The 21,519-nt window shown below is 37.7% G+C and overlaps 1 protein-coding gene across 1 annotated transcript; it reads left to right on the plus strand.

Annotated features, from left to right (window-relative positions):
- Window positions 1-3,373: 3,373 nt before the first annotated feature.
- Eif2s3 (eukaryotic translation initiation factor 2 subunit gamma) lies at window positions 3,374-21,255 on the plus strand. Its single transcript, XM_077107028.1, has 12 exons — window positions 3,374-3,458; window positions 4,029-4,092; window positions 5,545-5,672; window positions 5,774-5,895; window positions 7,903-7,997; window positions 8,710-8,868; window positions 9,800-9,934; window positions 12,379-12,473; window positions 12,876-13,020; window positions 14,572-14,741; window positions 16,021-16,193; window positions 19,745-21,255. Exons 1-12 carry the CDS (start codon window positions 3,390-3,392, stop codon window positions 19,806-19,808), a joined length of 1,419 nt encoding a protein of 472 aa, XP_076963143.1. The 5' UTR covers window positions 3,374-3,389; the 3' UTR covers window positions 19,809-21,255.
- The last annotated feature ends 264 nt before the right edge of the window (window positions 21,256-21,519 follow it).

Consider the following 21,519-nt stretch of genomic DNA (forward strand, 5'->3'; position numbering starts at 1 on the left):
CACAAGTTCAGGGCCAGCCTCAGCACCTTAGCAAGACCCTGTCTCAAGATGAAAAATAAGAAGGGCTGTGGCATGTAGCTCAGTAGTTAAGCACCCCTGGGTTCAACCAACAGTACTGCAGATAAATAAATAAGAGTACAGTCTGTGAGAAAACATTTGCAAATTATACATCTGATAAAGGATTTGTATCCAGAATATAGAGAGAATTCTTGCAACTCAATAAAAAGATAAATGGGATGGGGGTGTATGTAGCTCACTGGTAGAATGTGTGCTGAGCATGCAGAAGGCACTGGGTACAATCTTAAGCACACACACACAAAAAAAAGATAAACAACTCAATTTTTTAATGGGCAGAAGACTTGAATAGACATTTTACCAAAGAAGAGATATAAATGGTGAATGGTTAATAAATCTATGAAAAGTTGCTCAGGCTGGAGGTGCAGTTCAGTGGTAAAGTATTTGCCTAGCATGTGCTCAGCCCTGGGTTCATTCTTAGCAATGCAAAAAACAAAAACAAAAAAGATATTCAACATTCATTAGTCATTAGGGAAATGCAATTTAAAACCACACCTACTAGAATGGCTATCATGAAAAAAAGACAATTACAAGTTTGTTTGTTTTGTTTTGTTTTTTTTTTGTACCAGGTATTGAACCAAGGGGAACTTAACCACTGAGCCCTATCTGCAGCCCTTTTCATATTTTATTTAGAGAAAAGTTGTTTAGTGCCTTGATAAGTATGCTGAGTCTGTTTTTTTTTCTCTTTTTGGTGCTTGGGATTGAACCCAGGGCCTTTTACATGCAAGGTAAGTGCTCTGTCAACTGAGCTATTTCCCCAGCCCCTGAGGCTGGCTTTGAACTTGTGATCCTCCTGCCTCAGCCTCCTAAACTGCTGGGATTACAGGCGTGTATCACCATTCCTGGTGACAATTATAAGTAGTTTTGAGGATATGATGACACTGGAGCCCTCATATGTTGCTGGTGGGAATGTTAAATGATACAGCCATTTTGAAGAACGGTTTAAATGTGTCTCAAAATGTCAAATACAGATTTACAACATGACTCAGCAATTGTACAACTAGATATTTACCAAGGGAAATTAAAACATATTATCATAAAAACTTGTACACAAATATTCATTAGCAACATTATTCACAATAACCAAAAAGTAGAAATATCTATTAACTGGTGAATAGATCAACAAAATGTAATATGAAACTGTACTCAGCAATCCCAGCTCTGCTATTTACTAGCTGTGCAATCTCACAGCTAGATGTGTTATTCAATCTTTCTAGGGCTCAATTTACTCACCTGCAAAATGGGAATAATACTAGAAACCTCATTGGACTATCATGAGGTTCATATAAAATTAACATGCTTCACTGGGGCTAATAATTTGTTAACTTTTTTTGAGACATGGCCTGAAACTTCTGGGCTTAAATGATCCACTGTTTCAGTCTACCATGTAGTTGGGACTACTAGCATGGGTCACTTACTGGGCACCTGGCCCAATAAGTTTTTGATGATAGAGCATATTATGTGCTCTATTTACTGTCAATGCTCCCCGCACCCCATAACTGGGGATTGAACCCATGGGAACTTTACCACTAAGCTACATCCCCAGCCCTTTATATTTTTTGAGACAGTAGCCCAGGCTGGCTTAGAATTGTGATCTTCTGCCTCAGCCTCAGGAGTCAATGGGATTATAGTTATGGGCCAGCACATATGGCATCAATGCATTTTTTGAGATATAACTCACATATCTTAAGATTCACCATGTTAAACTGTACAAGTCACTAATTTTTAATATATTCACAAAGAATGTGCAACCATCACCACAGTCTGATTCCAGAGCATTTTCATCACGTCAATGGGTTTTCTTAATTGTCTGGTATAACTATTTAGAATGTAAGATTAAAGCCAATAAACACCTCCACCCAAGTACATTATATTGTAGTTTTCAGCATCACTTATCCAGTGAATGCATTTACTGACACATAGCTTCCTATATTAGGTAAATTCCAGTATCTAAAATTTATGTGATATAAAACACCATCCAGGCTGGGTGGTGCATGCCTGTAATCCCAGTGGCTTGGGAGGCAGAGGCAGGAGGATCACAAGTTCAAAGCCAGCCTCAGCAACTTTGCGAGGCCCTAGATAATTTAGGGAGACCCTGTCTCAAAAAAAAAAAAAAAAAAAATATATATATATATATATATATAAAGGGCTGGGGATGTGACTCAGTGGTAAAATGCCTTTGGGTTCAATCCCCAGTACAAAAAAAAAAAGATATAAAATACATATTAATCTTATATTTACTTGGGTATTCAGTGTAGATAGCCTAAATTCTTATTCACCTCTTCTCACATTTTTTTCCTAGTTAGAAACGACCAACTGTTTATAAGACAATTCATATAGAAACGTAAGGAGAGATCCAAAAATCACTTCTTTTTAACACACTAAGGAAAAGGGCTTAAGGAAGTCTCAAAAATCTTTTAATTTAAAAATATCGATTTATCTATAATTCTTCCATTAGAGATGTGGGTTTTCTTGGCTCTGTTTTTAAAAAGACACACACCGTCTGGACAATCTCAAGACACCTAGCTTCTATGTGATGCTAAGTTCACTGTGAACAGAGTCTGGCGTCACCAAGGACCGCCTCCGTGGCCTTTGAAACTGCTGCCTGGGAACAAGCTATTCGCTGCTGAGCCCTTCACAAAATCTTCGCATGAGGGCGCCTCCGCAGACGCAGGGCACGGACCGCGCGGCGACGTAAGCGTGGCCAGCTCAGCACGCGGCGTCCTCCCTGCCAAGAGCCCCGTCATGGGCGGGGGAGGACCCGGAGCCGTTTTCACCTCATTAAAATATAGAAATGGTTAAAATAAACAAGCATATATACATATAACATGATATATATGTATGTATATGTATATATATGTATATGTATATGTATTTGAAAGGCTATTTCTTTCTGCTCACACACCCCACGTAAGATTCCCAGGCTCTGGGAACGCTTTCGGCACAACCCACGGGAAACGGAAATGGCTTCTCCCACGCCAGCGCGCATGTCACATTGCATTGCCCGCCTCGCAGGGGTCCTCTTTTGGGGCTGCCCTCAGCGTTGCCTGTACGAATATCTAACATTACTGCAAGGAATAGGTCCCAAATCTTTGCATCGTGTTTTAAAAATAAACCTTCTGTAGGCCAAATGCAATTACAGTCAAGAGACGTCTAGGCAGTGAAGCCACTCCTGTACCTGTTATCCTTTTTTTCTAAGTCGGGGCCCTAGTCGGCCTTCCCGCCTTCGCTTTCCTGCCCCGCCCCGCCCCGCCCAAGGGGACCTGCGTACTGTCAGGCGGCCGCCAGAGCAACTTCCTTCCTCTCCGGGCAAGATGGCGGGGGGAGAGGCTGGAGTGACTCTGGGGCAGCCGCACCTTTCTCGGCAGGATCTCGCCACCTTGGTGAGGTTTCGCTTAGGGAAGATGGAGAATGAGCTCGGGTGTGGGGATAACTGATCCTCCCGGCAGGCGTTGAAACAAGGCAGTTCCGGACTGTCGGGAGCGTGAATTTAGGAGGCAACCCCGAAGCCGGGCTCCCTAACCCGCGCTCCCGCCTGCCCTCTGTGGGTCCATGTGAGCTGGGAGTGGGGCTATGCGATCGTGGGACCTCGAGTTCCTTAAATATTTGGCTAAGTCTTGGTATTGGATGTCACTAGGGTTCTCACCTGTAATGGTCTGGGTGTCTATATTGCCCTCACTACGCTGAGGACAAGCGAAGGCCCTAAGATTGGGGACCTCCGGCCTTCAGACCCCCTGTAGTGAGGTTAGGAGGCTTCTGTTGTGAAATAATGAAGGGCTCTTAGGGCTTCCCAATTATTAGAATACAATATCACTTATACAAGAAGGGCGCTTTAAAGAAGAGAGTTCCAAAGATGGTAGTGAACTATACTATACATAGCGAATGTAAAGTCAAAGGAACGATTCTGATTTGTCTTAGGTACTATGTTTTAAAATAAATGTATTTCATTGCAGGATGTTACCAAGTTGACACCACTATCACATGAAGTTATCAGCAGACAAGCCACAATTAATATAGGTAAGATAAAAATGACTTCAAGTAATTTTGATATCTCCTTTTAATGTAATTATGTGAATAGTATGAGGATTTAAATATTTAAGAATAGATATTGAGGGCTGGGGTTGTGGCTCAGGGGTAGAGTGCTCTCACCTAGCACGTGGGAGGCCCTGGGTTCGATCCTCAGCACCACATAAAAATAAATAAATAAAGGTATCTTGTCCAACAATCACTAAACAATTTTTAAAAAATAAAAAAAAAATAGAGATTGAGCTGGGTGCAGTGGTACACGCCTGTAATTCCAGCTACTTGAGAAGCTGAAGCAGGAGGATTGCTTAAACTCAGGAGTTTGAGGCCAGCCTGGGCAACTTAGTGAGACCTTGTCTCCTAAAGGGGAGGGAGGGAAGCCCCATTTGACCTTTTGCTAGATTTTGGTGTGGATGGTGTGGGTAAAGAATGCTGCTCATGTAAAGCTGGGATTGGTGGCACAGGCCAGTAATCCCAGGGACTCTACTTGTGAGGCTGAGGCAAGAGTTTGGCAAGTTTGAGGCCAGCCTGGGCAATTCAGTGAGACTCTGTCTCAAAATTTAAAAATAATTTGGAATTTAGCTCAGTGATAGGGTACTCCTGGGTTCACTCCCTGGTCCCAGTACTGGAAAAAATAAAATACAAAAAGAAATGCCCATGTTGAGTGTACAGACTACTTGAGAAGAAAAAATATAGACATATGAAAATTTAATAGCATGAGGCAATATGTAATCATATGTGGCAGAAATTAAAGAGATGAAAATACAGCTCTTCTTGCCACACAGGGTTATTGAAAGGACAGAATTTATGAAATATTTAGTTGTACATAAGCTATTATTAAGTAGACTATTTTCCCCCTTAATTGGCACCTAGAACTTTAGAGGAGAAGTTACACTGACAATGTAAATTTTGGATATTTTGAGAGTCTGTACAAACAGCACAGTAAAACCTAAGACTCTACCATGAGGCTATGAAAAAGTTATAAAGAATGTACTGTCCTTAACAGCACTGCTGTAATTAAACTTAGGTTGTTTTCTTATTTTCATGAATTCCTTTTTGTGATGTCTGGACTTGTTATACTTATTTACTTGATCAGTGTGCTGGACTGTTTCTTCACAAAGTATTAAGTATTTTTAATTGAGTATTATTTTTTATTTTTTGCAGTACTGGGATTGAACTCATGGCTTCACACGTGCTAGGCAAGCATTCTACCACTGAGCTACATCCCCAGCCCTAAGATTATTAGTTACACGGAAAGTTTTCAGTTCTATATTAGAACAAGTGTTTAGTAGGAAAGGATATGTAGTAAGAAAAATTGAAGTCGTTGGTTTTGCATTGACATTAATAGTGAATTGTGGGTTTGAGTTTTCTCTTCTTAACACTATTTGAAAGAAATACTTGGTATAATTGAATTCATTTGAGACAATTTTTGTTCTTTGTCTCTAGGTACAATTGGTCATGTAGCTCATGGGAAGTCCACAGTTGTAAAAGCCATTTCTGGAGTTCACACTGTCAGGTTCAAAAATGAACTAGAAAGAAACATTACAATCAAGCTTGGATATGCTAATGCTAAGGTGAGCTGTATATTATGAAATTAGAAACTATTTGTTTTTAATTATTGTGCAGATAACAACTTGAAATCATTTTCTTCTTTTTCCTCTCTTGAAACTTGTAGATTTATAAACTGGATGACCCAAGTTGTCCTCGGCCAGAATGTTATAGGTCATGTGGAAGTGGCACACCAGATGAATTTCCTACAGATATTCCAGGGACCAAAGGGAACTTCAAATTAGTCAGGTGACCACTTTTGTGTTAAAAAGTTTACACCTTTTATTCTGCTGTTGTGCTTTCTTTTTTTTTTTTTTTTTTTTTTTAAAGAAAACATTTGAGTTATTAAATAATGAACCTAACTGCTGAATGGTTTTATTTTTCTTTTCTTTTTTTCTGGGGAGGAGGTACCGGGGATTGAACTCTAACCCTAACCTTAGCATTTCTGGCCAGGCACACAGTGGCACATACTTATAATCCCAACTACTTGGGAGGCGGAGGCAGGAGGATCACAAGTTTGATTCCAGCCTGGACAACTTACTAAGATCTTGTCCCAAATAATTTTTTTTTAAAGTGGTACTAGGGATGGAACCTAGGGCCTCATTTGTGCTAGGCAAGCACTGTACCACTGAGCTACATCCCCAACCTTAAAATATAAAATTTTTTAAAAAGGGCTGGGTATTCACAAGGCACTAATTTAAAAACAGAAAATGAAAACAACTAAGTAAATAGCAGAAAGATCAGTAGAGGGAAGGTAATGGGGAAGGAGGGGAAGAAAAGAAGTACTAGAGACTGAATTGGAACAAATTGTATTCCATGCTTTTATAATTATGTCAAGTGAATCCTAATGTTATACATAATTAAAAAGAACCAATATTTTAAAAGGGACTAGGGATGTAGCCCAGTATGCATGAAGCCCTGAATTGAATTGCTGGTACCACCAAAAAAATAAATAAAATAATAATAATAATAATAATTAAAGGTTCTGTAAACTAAAAATATTACATAAGCAGAATGGAAGAAAAAGAAACAATTCTGGGCTTTCTAAATTTCTTTTAAACATTTTCTTTTTTTTTTTTTTTAATATTTATTTTTTAGTTTTCGGCAGACACAACATCTTTATTTGTATGTGGTGCTGAGGATCGAACCCGGGCCACACGCATGCCAAGCGAGCGCGCTACCACTTGAGCCACATCCCCAGCCCTAAACATTTTCTTTTTAAGATAGAGGAACAAAGCCATTCTTAGTACTTCTCTACCACACATGTACTTATTCCTCATCTATTTTCTGAATGTTATTGCATATTCCAATTCTATCAGAGGACACTGATGTCTGTTTGGTAATGACTATGGGGGATGCAGATACCCCACAAGGAGATTTTAGATCAGGGCAGGGCTAAGATTAGGGAGAGGTGGATGAAGCCACTCTGGGCCCAAGATTTAGAAGTGGAGGGTAGGCTAAAAATCTCGAAAATCAGTGTAAATGCTTTAATGTGGTGTTTTGTTTTGTTTTTGTTTTTAAACCTAGGGGCACTTTACCACTGAGCTATATTCCTAACCCTTTTATTTTGAGGCTAAACTGCTGAAGCTGTCCTCAAACTCAAGACCTTTCTCCCCCAAGCTTCTGAATAGCTGGGATTACAGGCATGTACCACCATGCCCAGCACAAATTGTTCAGATAATAGTCTTTATTCTATTAACACCATTTTTATACATCATTAGGTTTGGCTTTCAAATCAGTGAGTGATATTCCCAGTGTATACTTTATACCAGTATTCTATATCATATTCACTTTGGGTTTGGGATTTTTGTCACTTCCATTATTTCTACATGTAGCTAATTTTATTTGCTTTGTAATGATCTGCAGTGATTTTATTCTCAGCAAGTAATCTTATTTCCAAGGTCTAGAAAAACCAAGTTTTTTAACCATTTTTATAGCAATAAGAATTCTCTTTACTATTGTCATATATGTAAGAAAAAAAAAAAGAATTCTCTCCTAGGTCAGGTATGGTGACACATAGCTTAAGAGGCTGAGGTAAGAGGATTACAGGTTTGCAGCCAGCCTTAGTAACTTAGTGATACCTATCTTAAAACAAAACAAAAAAGAGCTGGGGGTGTAGTTCAGTGGTAGAGCACTCCAGGTTTAATTGCCAGTACCATCAAAAACAACAGCAAAAAATATTTCCTAAGTGATTTAACTTTAATATGTATTTGTAAGTATTCATTGATCTGAAAACTGTCATTTCTCAATTGTTAGACATGTTTCCTTTGTTGACTGTCCTGGCCATGATATTTTGATGGCTACTATGCTGAATGGTGCAGCAGTGATGGATGCAGCTCTTCTTTTGATAGGTAAATACATCAGAATTTGTTTGCACTAGTCAGTGTGGAACAAATCCAAGGTGGAATATTTAAAGAGGAACTAAGGCCTCTAAGGGCCATAGCCATTGCCTAAGGGTAATATGAATGAGAATTAACATCATCCAGGATGACATTCCTACCTAGAAAGCTATTACAAAAGACTAATCAAGATAGACCTGGGGCTAATAGTTTCTGTGGATTCTTATCATAGTATCCAAAAGAATAAAGGTCAATAGTGTGTTTTCCTCATCTAGGTCACATAAGGTGGTTTATTATTTTAGCTTAAAATTTATGTTAGAAGTATATTGATACTTGGCAACAATATTCAGGACTTTTGCCTTGAGTAAGGCTAGAATATTCTAATGTTTCCTTTATTGGATGCCAGTGCTGCTTTTTTTTCCCGGTAGGTGGTGATAAAGTAATCACATAACAAAATTTATCATTTTAGCCATTTAAAGTATAAAATTAAATGGCATTAAGTACTTTTACAGTGTTGTATAATGTAGTGATTATAGCAGTACTATTATCTAGTTCCAGAACATTTTCTCCACAAATGGAAACTCCATGCTCATTAAGCAGTCACTTCCCAATCCCCTTTCTCCCCAGCCCCTAGCAACCAATAATATGCATTCTATCTCTGAATTTGCCTGGTCTGGATGTTTCTAACTATACTTATACATCTTTTTTATTCTTCATCAACTAGCTGGTAATGAATCTTGTCCCCAGCCTCAGACTTCTGAACACCTAGCTGCTATAGAAATCATGAAACTGAAGCATATTTTGATTCTACAGAATAAAATTGATTTGGTAAAAGAAAGTCAGGCTAAAGAACAGTATGAACAAATTCTTGCATTTGTACAAGGTAAGAAGCCATAATATCTAATAAAACCAAGAATCATTTTGAGACATTTAATCCAGCCACTAGATATTAATTTTGAATAAAGGACACTTACCTAAAACAAGGTAAATTTCAGGGTCTGAAGCCTTAATTTCTGTACTAGTATTTGTTAGCAACTTGATGTAACTAGCAATGTATGTGTTTTTGAATTTGATATGCTAAAATATATTTTTGTTGGCTGAAAGTTAGAAATGAAGTTATATTCTAGAATCTTTCATCAGATTTTTAGAAAAAGTCCTCAAGGCTGAGGGTATAGTTCAGTGGTAGAGCGTGCATAAGGCCATGGATTTAATCCCTGGCATGGGCGGGGGCTTAGTGATAGTAGAATGAATAAAGTGTCCCTTTCTCTAGCAGCATAATGTTTTTTATTTCAAGGAAGACATGATGCATCTCATTGTTCACATTTGATTCTCTCTTAGAATCTTGGTTTTCTTATTAGAAAGATTAGCTTCCTATCAACCCAGTTCTGTCACCATGAAAAAGAAGTCATTTTGATTAAAATCTGATTATGTTTGGTCTATTTCTTTGACCAGTCTTTTAGATGTATAATTAATAAGGAGCAAATATTATATATGCCAGCAGTCTTTGATTAGCAAAGAGTCTGTAATTTTATCTTAACATTTATTAGGAAGTTAATTACATGTTATTAGAAATCTTTTCAACAAGTACTTTTTCCCAGGAGTGTTAGTAAAGGAAATAGTATTCCTTTTCAGTAGTTAAAACAATGGTGAAATATTATCATCTTTCCAAACAGAATTATTGCTTTCTACTTATTGCTGGCATTTGTGTGGGGTTGTTAGGCTTCTATTTTAGTAATCTTGTTTTATGTAATAGATGCATAGAACAAGTTTAATAAAACTGAAGAATTTTGATCTTTCTTAATTTTGCCATATAGGTACAGTAGCAGAAGGAGCTCCCATTATTCCAATTTCTGCTCAGCTGAAATACAATATTGAAGTCGTTTGTGAGTACATAGTAAAGAAAATACCAGTACCCCCAAGAGACTTTACTTCAGAACCCCGACTTATTGGTAAGTGATAGGAGTCATCTTTAACTGTGTGTATATGTGTGTTGGTCTCTCTCTCTCTCACTGAGTATTCTACTCAGGGCCTGGAACATGCTAGGTAAACCCTCTACTACTGAGCAACATCCTCAGCCCTTACTTTATTTTGAGACAGTCTCACTAAGTTTCCAAGGCTGGCTGCAAATTTGTGATCCTCCTGCCTCAGCCCGCCAAGTAGCTGAGACAACAGGCATGTTCCACTATGTCCAACCAATCTTTATCTCTTATTTTGGTCTTTTCCATTAGTGATTCACCTTTATAAGTGTTTATTAATATTTCCTCTTTCTACAGAGGGATAATAAAGACATAAAAGTTTTTTGAAATTGATTAATTCTGAGATAGTGTTGGCAATGTTAGATTGTATTGCTGTATGAGGAACAGAATCCTGAGTGCTATAGAAACTGTTAACCTTTTTTTATTTATTTTTAAATATTTATTTTTCAGTTGTAGTTGGACACACTACCTTTCTTTCTTTATTCATTCATTCATGTAGTGCTGAGGATTGAACCCAGGGCCTTACCTATGCTAGGCGCATGCTCTACTGCTGAGCCACAACCCCAGCCCCCACAATAATTTATTTTTATGTGGTGCTGAGGATCGAACCCAGGGCCTCGCACGTGCTAGGTGAGCATTCTACTGCTGAGACACAACCCAACCACGCTGTTAACCTTTTTGATACTCAGTTTATGGTATGTTATGTGACCAACATGGAATCATAATGTTTTTATATTTTCCATACAAATGATGTCACTGTACCATTAACGAAAAACTAATCTTGGTGTAATTTGATCATCTAAGTTTGTGGTTCCTGCAAAGAAATATAGGAGCTTTTTCAAAATAGACATTTGAGCCTCTTTAGATCTTCATTTTGGGTTCCTGTGTTGTTTGGCAGGAAAAGTGCTCTTGAGTGACCGTATAGGTCATGTAGTCCTAGAGTTGTTTTGTAGTTTTGCAGAAGTCACATAATACAGAAATTCCTTATATAAAATGGCATAGAATTTGCATATAATCCACCCACATTGTCCTCTATATTTTTTGTAGTGCTGGGATCAAACCTAGGGCTTCATATATGTTAGGCAAGCATTGTACCACTGAGCTGTAACCCTAACCCCTCCTGGATACTTAAAAGCATCTCTAGGTTACTTGTAGTATATAATATATTATAAATGAGGTATAAATAGTGTTGAACACCCTCCCCCCAAGGAAAAAAAAATGTATGTATTCATTACAGACTCTTGATTTTTTTTTTTTTTAATCTGCCAGGCATGGTGGCATATACCTGAAATCCCAGCAACTCAGGAGGCTGAGGCAGGAGGATCAAAAGTTCAAGGTTTACTTTGGAAAAAATAAAAAGGGCTTGGGATATAACTCAGTGATAAAGGCCCTAGGTTTAATCCCCAATACTCTCCCCACCCCAGTAAATAAATAAAAACAACATTTTTTGAACTGTAGATGGTTGAAATTCACAGACATGGAACTCTCAGATATGAAGAGCCAACTTATACCTCTTTTTTCTTTTTTTTCCCCCCGATCTTTAATTTTTAAAAAATTTATTTTGATCTAAGAGAAATTAAAAGACTGGCCTTAGCTTCTGTCTTCCTTTGTGAGAACAAATCATAATGATGGGCTATTATACAGAATTCACATTGCTAGTCATAAAAATTATAGCATGAGGGTATATTAAAATTACACTTAGAAATTTCCTAGAAATGAAGACTAGTGTATCTACCTCTTATATAACACAAAATACAGATGATGATGCCCCCACAAAATAGCATCCAATACTTAGGTACTTCAGCAGAAGTACCCTTTTTCATTCAGTTATTAAAATATGAGCAACACACCTGAAAATTAGCCAGCTGAGTTTCACCTGGAATAGAAGATAGAGGAATTCAGAGCTAATAAATATTCTCAGTGCAAGTAGACACAAGTTAAAAGTATGCATTTAGTCCAATACATTACTGGAGATATCCTTAGATTTTTTTTTTTTTTTTTAAACTTTGAGTCAGGGTCTTGCTGAGTTGCTGAGGCTGGCCTTGAATTCAATATCCTCCTGCCTCAGCCTCCCAAGTTGCTGGAATTATAGGCATGTGCCGCCATGACCAGCTTCCAATATTCTTATTTATTTATTTAGTACCAGGGATTGAATCCAGGGGAGCCTAACCACTGCACCACATCCTCAGCCCCTGTTTTGTTATTTGAGACAGGACCATGCTAAGTTGTTGAGGCGCCTTTGAACTTGGGATCCTCCTGCCTCATCCTCTGGAGCTATTGGGACTACAGGCATGCACCAACAAACTTTTTTTTTTAATAGCTTAAATGGTATTCTATTTTTGAAAAATTAACATGGAAAAGAATATTTCTTATAAAGTTTAAATTAATAGAAATAGCTTTAATTTGTTTTCTTTTAGTTATTAGGTCATTTGATGTCAACAAGCCTGGTTGTGAAGTTGATGACCTTAAGGGAGGTGTTGCTGGTGGAAGTATTCTGAAAGGAGTATTAAAGGTAAGGTAGGCTTGAGTTGTTATTGTTTTTGTTTCACCCTGTCTTAAGAAAAAGGATGAATAATCCAAGTTGAATAAAATGGTTTATGGTGTTCGTAATTTAATATAAATTGGTTTGCTTTTATGTCTTTGTAATGTGTCTTAACCTCTAAATTTATAGGCTTCTTGTAAGTATGAAGCACATTTTATGTGGTGATGGGTTTGTGTGGTAGGTAGTAACATGAGTGGTTCTGATATTGAAGGTCTCTCTCACATTTATTTTTCCTTTTATTAAAATGGTGATCTTTGAAATAGAGGAAGGTTTGCCGTTTTGGTTTCATGGTCTTACTGTTAGAACTTTAGAAAGATAAATGATAATTGTGTTAATTCATAGTAATTTTCATTACTGATTATATATTTACAGGTGGGCCAGGAGATAGAAGTCAGACCTGGTATTGTTTCCAAAGACAGTGAAGGAAAACTCATGTGTAAACCAATCTTTTCCAAAATTGTATCACTTTTTGCCGAACATAATGATCTTCAGTATGCTGCTCCAGGGGGTCTTATTGGTAAGGATTTCAACCTCTCATCCCTTTTCTTTTAATTTGTAGATATTCGTGATACTTTTCATACTTTGGATTAAAAAAGAAAACGTTGGATGAAAAAGCAGTTTATTTTTCACCAAACAAATTGGTGCTCTGGTTTTTTACTATATAGTTCATTTTTCTATTATATCCTGTAATTGAGATTATTGCATAAAGTTTTACCTTTTGTGGAGAAGGAAATTCTGGAAACTTTTTTCAGACATGGTCTCACTGAGTTGCTTAGGACCTTGCTGAATTGCTGAGGCTGGCTTTGAACTTGAAATTCTCCTGCTTCAGCCTCCCAAGATGCTGGGATTATAGGCATGTGCCGCGGCGCCCAGCTTGGAAACATTTTTTAATAATGTAATTTATGGTACCAGGTGTGGTGGCATATGCCTGTAATCTCAGATATTAGGGAGGCTGAAGCAAGAGGATCACAAGTTCAACCAGTCTCAGCAATTTAGTGAGACCTTGTCTCAAAATAAAAGACTGAAAATGTACCTCAGTGGTAAAGTGCCCCTGTGTTTCAGTCCCTAGTTTAAAAGAAAAAAGAATGTAATTTATGGAACTCTTCAAACTTAACAATAGAAAGTAGAATATTGTAATGATAATCTTCATGTAGCAGCCATTCAGCTTATAGCCTCACTAAATTGCTGGAGCTGTCTTTGAACCTTCGATCCTCCTATCTCAGCCTCCTGAGCCTCTGTGATTACAGGCTTGGGCCACCGCACCTAACTAAGCTAGCTTTTTGATCAACCTTCCAGGAAATGGCATGCGAATATTATGCAAATTACTGATTTTTTTTTTTTCCCTAATCCTGGGGATTGAACCAAAGGGTATGTTCTACCTCTGAGTTATATCCCCATATATATCTTTTTATTTTTTATTTTGAGGCAGGGTCTCACTAAGTAGCTGAGGCTGGCCTTAAACTCAATATCTTTCTGCCTCAGTCTCCTGAGTTAACTGGAATTTCAGGTGTGTCACTGTGCCTGGCTCAATTTATATCTTTTCAAATTTCAGTAAGGATATTCAAACTCAATTTGTATCAGGTTATTATCTCTATTTGCCTTTTGTTTAGAATTTAACAAAGAGAATTTTTCTGTTCTCAGTTGCCCAAAGGACCTGTGAGTTTACAATTCTCTTTCCTCAGATGAAGCAGGTATTTTGTTATTCCTATGTAGCTGTTATATGGGCATGAAAATACAAGTGTGTATTAATATGAGTAGAAGTAAGCCACGCTTAGCTGGGCGCAGTGATGCGTGCCTGTAATCCCAGTGGCTTGTGAGGCTGAGACAGGAGGATTGCAAGTTCAAAGCCAACCTCAGCAACGGGGAGGTGCAAAGCAACTTAATCAGACCCTGTCTCTAAATAAAATACAAAATAGGGCTGGGGATGTGGCTCAGTAGTCGAGTGCCCCTGAGTTCAGTCCCTGTTACCGCCCAAAAAAGAAATATACTACGCTTGTTTGACTAAGTTTTGGGCAAATAATTTACTTTATAAGTGTTTCAGGGTTATGTCCATATTATTTTACATTAGGAGTTGGAACAAAAATCGACCCCACTTTGTGCCGTGCTGACAGAATGGTGGGGCAGGTACTTGGTGCTGTTGGAGCTTTACCTGAGATTTTCACAGAATTGGAAATTTCCTATTTCCTGCTTAGACGACTTCTAGGTGTACGCACTGAAGGAGACAAGAAAGCAGCAAAGGCAAGTGTTCTTTGTAATTTCTTTTTCCAAAAAAGTGGCCATGATGTTAAACCCAGTTTTTAGTTAACATAGAAATAAGGTAAATTATTTTGATTTCTTGAAAATCAAGAACAACTATATGGCAGTCAGCCTAAGGTTAAAAAAAAAGAGAGAGAGAGAAAGTAGGGAAAAGAATTTGTGTCATGTATGACATAGACATTATATTCCTAATATCCTTGTGTTTCAGTAAGAATCTGTAGAAAAAGGAAAAGAAAGGTTGAGGGAAGATCTCATGAAAATCGAAAGGAGATTAGTAGAATACAGGAAAGAGATGGGGGAAGGAGAAGGGGCAGGAAAGGGGAGGTACTGGGGAAACAACCATGTGTGGTAGGTGGTAGCAAATTTTAAAGAGGCTCAGAGAGTTCAGTTGCTGGCTTAGACACGTGAGTTGAATTGGATCTCCAGAATCATCTTATTAACTCTTCTTCTGAAATAATTTTTTATTGGTGCATTATAGTTGTACATAATAATTGGGTTTGTTACATACTCATACATGCACATGATATTAACTCTTACATAGCTATTTTCCTGCCTTGCCCCACTTAGGAAATTTTGTATCTCATCTCTACTATAGGTTGTTTATCCTTAATTTAAAAATTTGAGGTCCAAAGTCCAAAATTTTTTTAGACACCAACATGATACCATAAGTGGAAGATGCCACAAGTGAAAAATTCCACACCTAACCTTATGTGATAAGTCATAGTGAGAACACAGGTGCACTAAAAATATTGTATAAAATTTCTTTTAAGCTATGTGTATAAGGTTTATATAAAACAATTGAATTTTGTATTTAGACTTGTGTCCCATCCCCAAGATAAGCTTATTATGTCTAGGCAAATATTTTAGACTCCAAAAACATCCAGAACGCTTGTATTTCTAGGCATTCCCAGTAAAGGGTACATAATTTCATTCTGTATAGAAGTTCTTCAGAATTTTAGGAGGTTTTATGATGTAGCTACTAGCTTATTTTTTTAAAGTAGATTTTGTGTGAAATCAGCATGTGCTAAACCAACTAGTTTGTTATCTTTAGAGTATATTATAGTTCACATTTCATTATAATGAAATTTTTGTAGAATTTTATAATTGTCTTGCCCCACATGTTTTCCTGGTACACTGTAGTCATACATAATTGTGGGGTTATAATTATCTTAATTCCAAAAATATTTGGTAAATCCCCACTCATTCTTGGAAAGCATGTTTTTGATTTTGGGATTTGTTCTTCCCTAATTTGTTTCCATAGGTCCAAAAACTGTCTAAGAATGAAGTGCTCATGGTGAACATAGGATCACTGTCAACAGGAGGGAGAGTTAGTGCTGTCAAGGCTGATTTGGGCAAAATTGTTTTGACTAATCCTGTGTGCACAGAAGTAGGAGAAAAGATTGCTCTTAGTCGAAGAGTTGAGAAACACTGGCGGTAAGTTTATTAGCCTTTGCCAATGTAAGGATCAATTTCCTTAAGTTCATGTTGGTGTAAACACAGATGCACATTCTTTGAACACAATAGTTAGTGTAGCTTTAGCTCTCAACTATTTGTTTTGATGACTTTGAAAACTATTTGTAGCCTCCATTTGTAGTCCCATATTTTAGTCCAGATACTACAGTTGGCTTCCCTATGCAAATACCAGTAAATTTAGAGTCAATAGTTCCATTGTTGTTTATTATTATTATTATTATATTTATTTTTGGTGCCGCAGAATGGACCCAGGGACTTGTGCATATTAAGCCTGCCTTCTACTGAGTTTTACCCCTAGTCTGTGGCTATTTATTTATTTATTGGTACCAGGGATTGAACCCAGGAGCACTTTACCACTGAGCCACATCCCCAACCCTTTTCTATATTTTTATTTAGAGATAGGGTCTCTTTGAGTTTCTTAGGATCTCACTAATTGCTGAAGCTGGCTTTAAATGCGTGATCTGTGATCCTCTTGCCTCAGCCTTCTGAGCCACTGGAATTTCAGGCATGTACCACTGTGCATGCCCTGTCTTTGCCTTTTTAAAAACTAAACAGGGAAATCAAGAATTGTACAGAAAATTCCTGTATACTCCTTTCTCAGACACAAGCACATACACATTTACATATATATACATGTGTATGTATATATGTGTGTGTGTGTGTATATAATAGTTGTCAATTAATTTTCTTTTTTTTATTTATTTATATGCAGTGCTGAGAATCAAACCCAGTGTCTCACATGGTAGGCAAGTGCTCTATCACTGAGCCACAATCCCAGCCACAGTATATGTATAACTTTTTAGAGCTGTGGGTAGCTTGGTGGTAGAGTACTTGCCTAACATGTGAAAGGCACTGGGTTTGATCCCTGGTACCAAAACAAAACAAAACAAAGCTGGGTATGGCAGTGCATATCTGTAATCCTAGCAGCTCCAGAGGCTGCGGCAGGAGGATCACGCATTCAAAGCCAACCTCAGCAAAAACGAGGTGCTAAGCAACCCAGTGAGACCCTGTCTCTAAATAAAAATACAAAATAGGGCTGGGGATGTGGTTCAGTGGTTGAGTGCCCCTGATTTCAATCCCTGGTACCCAAACAAACATCACCAAACAACAACAAAAATACAAAAATGTACATATTGGGGAAGTACATTGTGTATGTCATTCTCCTTGATCTATTATATTAAACTTCATTCCTATTTCCAAAAAACAAAGATATTCTCTTTCATAACCACTTTAAGAAATTTAACATTGACAAAATACTAAAATCTATACCCCATATTCCAGTTTTATCACTTGTTCCAATAATAACCTTTATAGACCTCCAGTCTAGAATCTTGGGTTACATTTAGGTTTTGCGTGTCTTTGATCTCTGATCTGGAACTTCTTCAGCCTTTCTTTATCTCTCTCTGTTTTTAAAACCAGGCCACTTAACCGCTGAGACACATCCCCAGCCCTTTTTATATTTCATTTAGAGACAGGGTCTCACTAAGTTGCCTAGGGCCTCACTGAGTTGCTGATGCTGGCTTTGAGCTCATGATCCTCCTGCCCTTAATCTCCCAAGCCTCTGGGATTACAGGTGTGGACCAACCACGCTCAGCTCTGTCCCCATAATTTTGTTGCTCATATTTTTTTTAGTTGTCAATGGACCTTTTATTTATTTATATGTGTATTGAGAATTGAACCCAGTGCCTTATACATGCTAGGCAAGCATTCTACCACTGAGCCACAACCTCAGCTCTCCCCATAATTATTCTAATCACCCTTGACTCTTTTCTATCCTCACTACCTACCTCCTCTGTGTGTGTGCAGGAGGGCAGGGGGTTACTGGGGATTGAATCCAGGTCCTTGCACATACTAGGCACACATTGTGCCACTGAGCTATATCCTCAGCCCATCTACCTCCTTTAATTAAGGCTTGATAGTAGGCCCTTGATGGTCTCTTATTACTTACTGTTCAGAAGTTTGACGAGTTTAAGTTTTTGTTGTATTTTAAGAAAATAATTCTGCTTTGTCATATTTTGTGTCTATTTGATTTTATTCTTTTGTGTGGTCATACTAATCAAACAAAAAACCTACATAAAATAAAAAGGGCTGCAGTTGTAGCTAAGTGATAGAGTGCTTGCCTGGCAAGCCCAAAGCCCTGGGTTTAATCCCTAGTACCACAAAAAAACTCAAGATGGAACTATGTTATTATCACTTGTTGAATGTTTCATTTCATAAACTTGAACATATTTTTAAATAAAGAGTATATTTGGGACTTTCTACTAATATTACAAGAGGATTCTATCCAAATAAAATTGGCAAGTATATTAAAATCCCAATAAGAAAAAAGAGAGCATCTGAATGATCCTTTATTTTATTTTGGTACTGGGGATTGAACCCAGAGGTGCTTTAACACTGAGCTACATCCCAGTCCTTTTTTTTGAGACAGGGTCTCAAAGTCATCAAGACTGGCTTTGAACTTGGATCCTCCTACTTCAGCTTATAAGTCACTGGTATTACAAGCATGTGTCAGCACTCCAGGCTGATCCTTTTATTTTTAAGAATTGTGGGTTTATCCATGTTTAGGTGGACTTTGTTCAAGAAGCTGCAATTGAGGTGACAACCAGCCTGGTCATTGACTAGGACAGACATTGAAAGAGGATGTAGAAGTCCCTTTGCTATCAAGAGTAATCAGTTTACCAGTGTCTCCAAAGGTTGAGGCAGGAGGATCACAAATTTAAGGCTAACCTTAGCAACTTAGTGAGGCCCTAATCAATTGAATGAGACCCTGTCTCAAAATGAAAATAAAAAAGGCTGGAGATGTAGCTCAGTGGTTGGTAAAACACCTCTGGGTTTAATTCCCAGTACTGCCCCCCCACCAAAACAAAATCTGCTTATAGACTGAGTTCCTCTGGTTCTCTTAAATTTCCTTTACCATGTAGGGTCACACTAAATGCATTATGATCTGTTGAGGTGCTGAGTGATAGAAAAGCATTTTTCAAAGGGAACAGCATAGAATGAGGTTGTAAAAAATAATCAGACTGATGTGATTTATGTATTGGCTTGATTCCTTCAGTGGAATAAAGAGCTCTTAGTTGGATCTGAAGGGTTAGGTATATTTTTTTTTAAGAGAGAGGGAGGGAATTTTAATATTTATTTTTTAGTTACTGGCGGACACAACATCTTTGTTTGTATGTGGTGCTGAGGATTGAACCCGGGCCGCATGCATACCAGGCGAGCGCGCTACCGCTTGAGCCACATCCCCAGCCCGGGTTAGGTATATTTTGATAGAGTGAAGACAAGTATATTCATGGTAGCAATTTTTGTTTGCATTTCCTATCATGCTAGCCAGATCTTACCTGATTCTAAGAATATAAGAAATTAGTGTGCCCTTTCTTTATGGAGGAGCAGGCTGTGGGAACAAATTTGAATTTAGAAGATAGGCAGGTCCAACCAGTTCTGTCATATAATTGTGTGGTGATGCTAATGAAATGGATGTAATATTCATGATTTTTTCTATTTTCATTTTTCAGTTTAATTGGTTGGGGTCAAATAAGAAGAGGAGTGACAATCAAGCCAACCGTAGATGATGACTAAAGAATCCCAGTTAAATAATGCATTTGGATGGAGCTGGAATTTATCTTAACAACCTAGGGGTATATTTTCAGAGCAATACTATGGAATTAATTTCACAGCTCATTACCTTAGTAGGTAGCTGTAAGGTTATTCTCATTTTTTGATGATGAAAATTTAACCTCTAGCACTAATATAGTATCTACAATAAATGTAAAAATTGGTGTAATGTTGGATTGAACCTACATTTTAACAGAAGTTAAACATTCCTAAGTAATGTATAATTTATACATCCATGCAGGTTTAAAATGAAACTGTTTGCCACACATCCAGCCTTTGCTGTAACATGCATGCCATGGAATCTGTTTGAAATAAAATTTTTCCTTTTCTTTTTTATGATTCTTTTCTGTAACACCAGGCTGAAGGACTGTTACACCAGTAAAAACTGGAAGACACTGACTCCCTTTGGCCCCATATTTTATGTTTTATCTTTGAAATTTTGAGAGAAAATGAAATCAATAAGTTCAGATAAAATTGCCTTTTTGAGCACACGTGCTCATTCCCATGACAAACGTTTCCTCTTATTATTTTCCTGGCCTGAAACATAGGAAACCAGAATCAGAAGTTCTCACCCTCTCACCATGGTGCCCTGATATTATTTCTGTGTTGGTTTATGCCTAAAACCTCATTGGAAATAATGTTAGACCAAATGATTCTAGATAACTAACAAAAATCTTTCCAGTCTTTACATTTGGAGGGGGTTTGTTGGTTGATAGGTTGCACTGCTGGGGATCTAACCTAGGGTCTCCTGAGGCAAGTGCTCTACCACTGAGCTGTACCCCCTGCCCTGTTTGTTTCTTAACTACTTAATTGGTATGATTATGAAATAGATTCTAATCTTAGTAATCTTTGGACTTTGCCACAGATTAAAAGGTAAAAAAAGCAAAAGGTGAGTCCTTTTAATTTTTAACACATTTTCCATGTCCCTGTATTCTTCCTGGTACTGTGCTTTTAAATTTTTATTTATTTATGATTTTGCTTCATAAGAGATTCTGTTTTTTTAAAACTCCCCAGTGTTGAGAAGTAGGCATATTAAATAAAAGTACCTCGAGCTGGGGATGTGGTTCAGTAGTAAGAGTGCTTGCCTAGCATGTGCAGGGTCCTTGGTTCAATCCCCAGCACCACCCAAAAAAAAATTTTTTTTTGGTAGTCTGATAATATGCTTTAGTTTGCTTTTCTTAAATCTACATTGAGATGAGATTTCATGCCACAGTCTGTCATATTGTGCTCTTTTGGACATTGAAGTTGCCTTGAAGAATTTTTGAAGCTGTGGGGTAGTAGGCTGTGATTTGTTAATGAGTTTTGAAGAAACATATTATTAATGTTACAATGCTTGATTGACTTTGAAGGGTTGTGCTGTATCATAAGGAACACATTTAAATAAAACAAGGTTTTAAATTTAGCAATTTTATATCTAATGTCCCCATGTGTTTTTTTGGGGCGGGGGAGGAGATTGGGGGGTAGCATTGATTTTACAGTACTGGGGATTGAACCCAGGGCCTCATGCATGTTGGGTAAGTGCTCTACCTCTGAGCTACACCTCCACCCCTTTTTATTTTGAGACAGGGTCTCACTGAGTTGCTGAGGCTGGCCTTGAACTTGTTATGTTCCTGCCTTAGCCTCCTAAGTATCTGGGATTACAGACATGCACCACTGTGTTGGGTCCTCTTGAATT

The sequence above is a fragment of the Callospermophilus lateralis genome, chromosome X, assembly GCF_048772815.1.
Source record: "Callospermophilus lateralis isolate mCalLat2 chromosome X, mCalLat2.hap1, whole genome shotgun sequence".
NCBI lineage: Eukaryota > Metazoa > Chordata > Mammalia > Rodentia > Sciuridae > Callospermophilus > Callospermophilus lateralis.

Excerpts from the sequence above, each read along its gene's own strand:
- Eif2s3 (XM_077107028.1), top strand. The coding sequence starts at position 3,390 with ATGGCGGGGGGAGAGGCTGGAGTGACTCTGGGGCAGCCGCACCTTTCT. Across the intron at positions 7,998-8,709 it reads TGCAGCTCTTCTTTTGATAG|CTGGTAATGAATCTTGTCCC; the intron begins GTAAATACATCA and ends TTCATCAACTAG. Across the intron at positions 14,742-16,020 it reads GAGACAAGAAAGCAGCAAAG|GTCCAAAAACTGTCTAAGAA; the intron begins GCAAGTGTTCTT and ends TTGTTTCCATAG.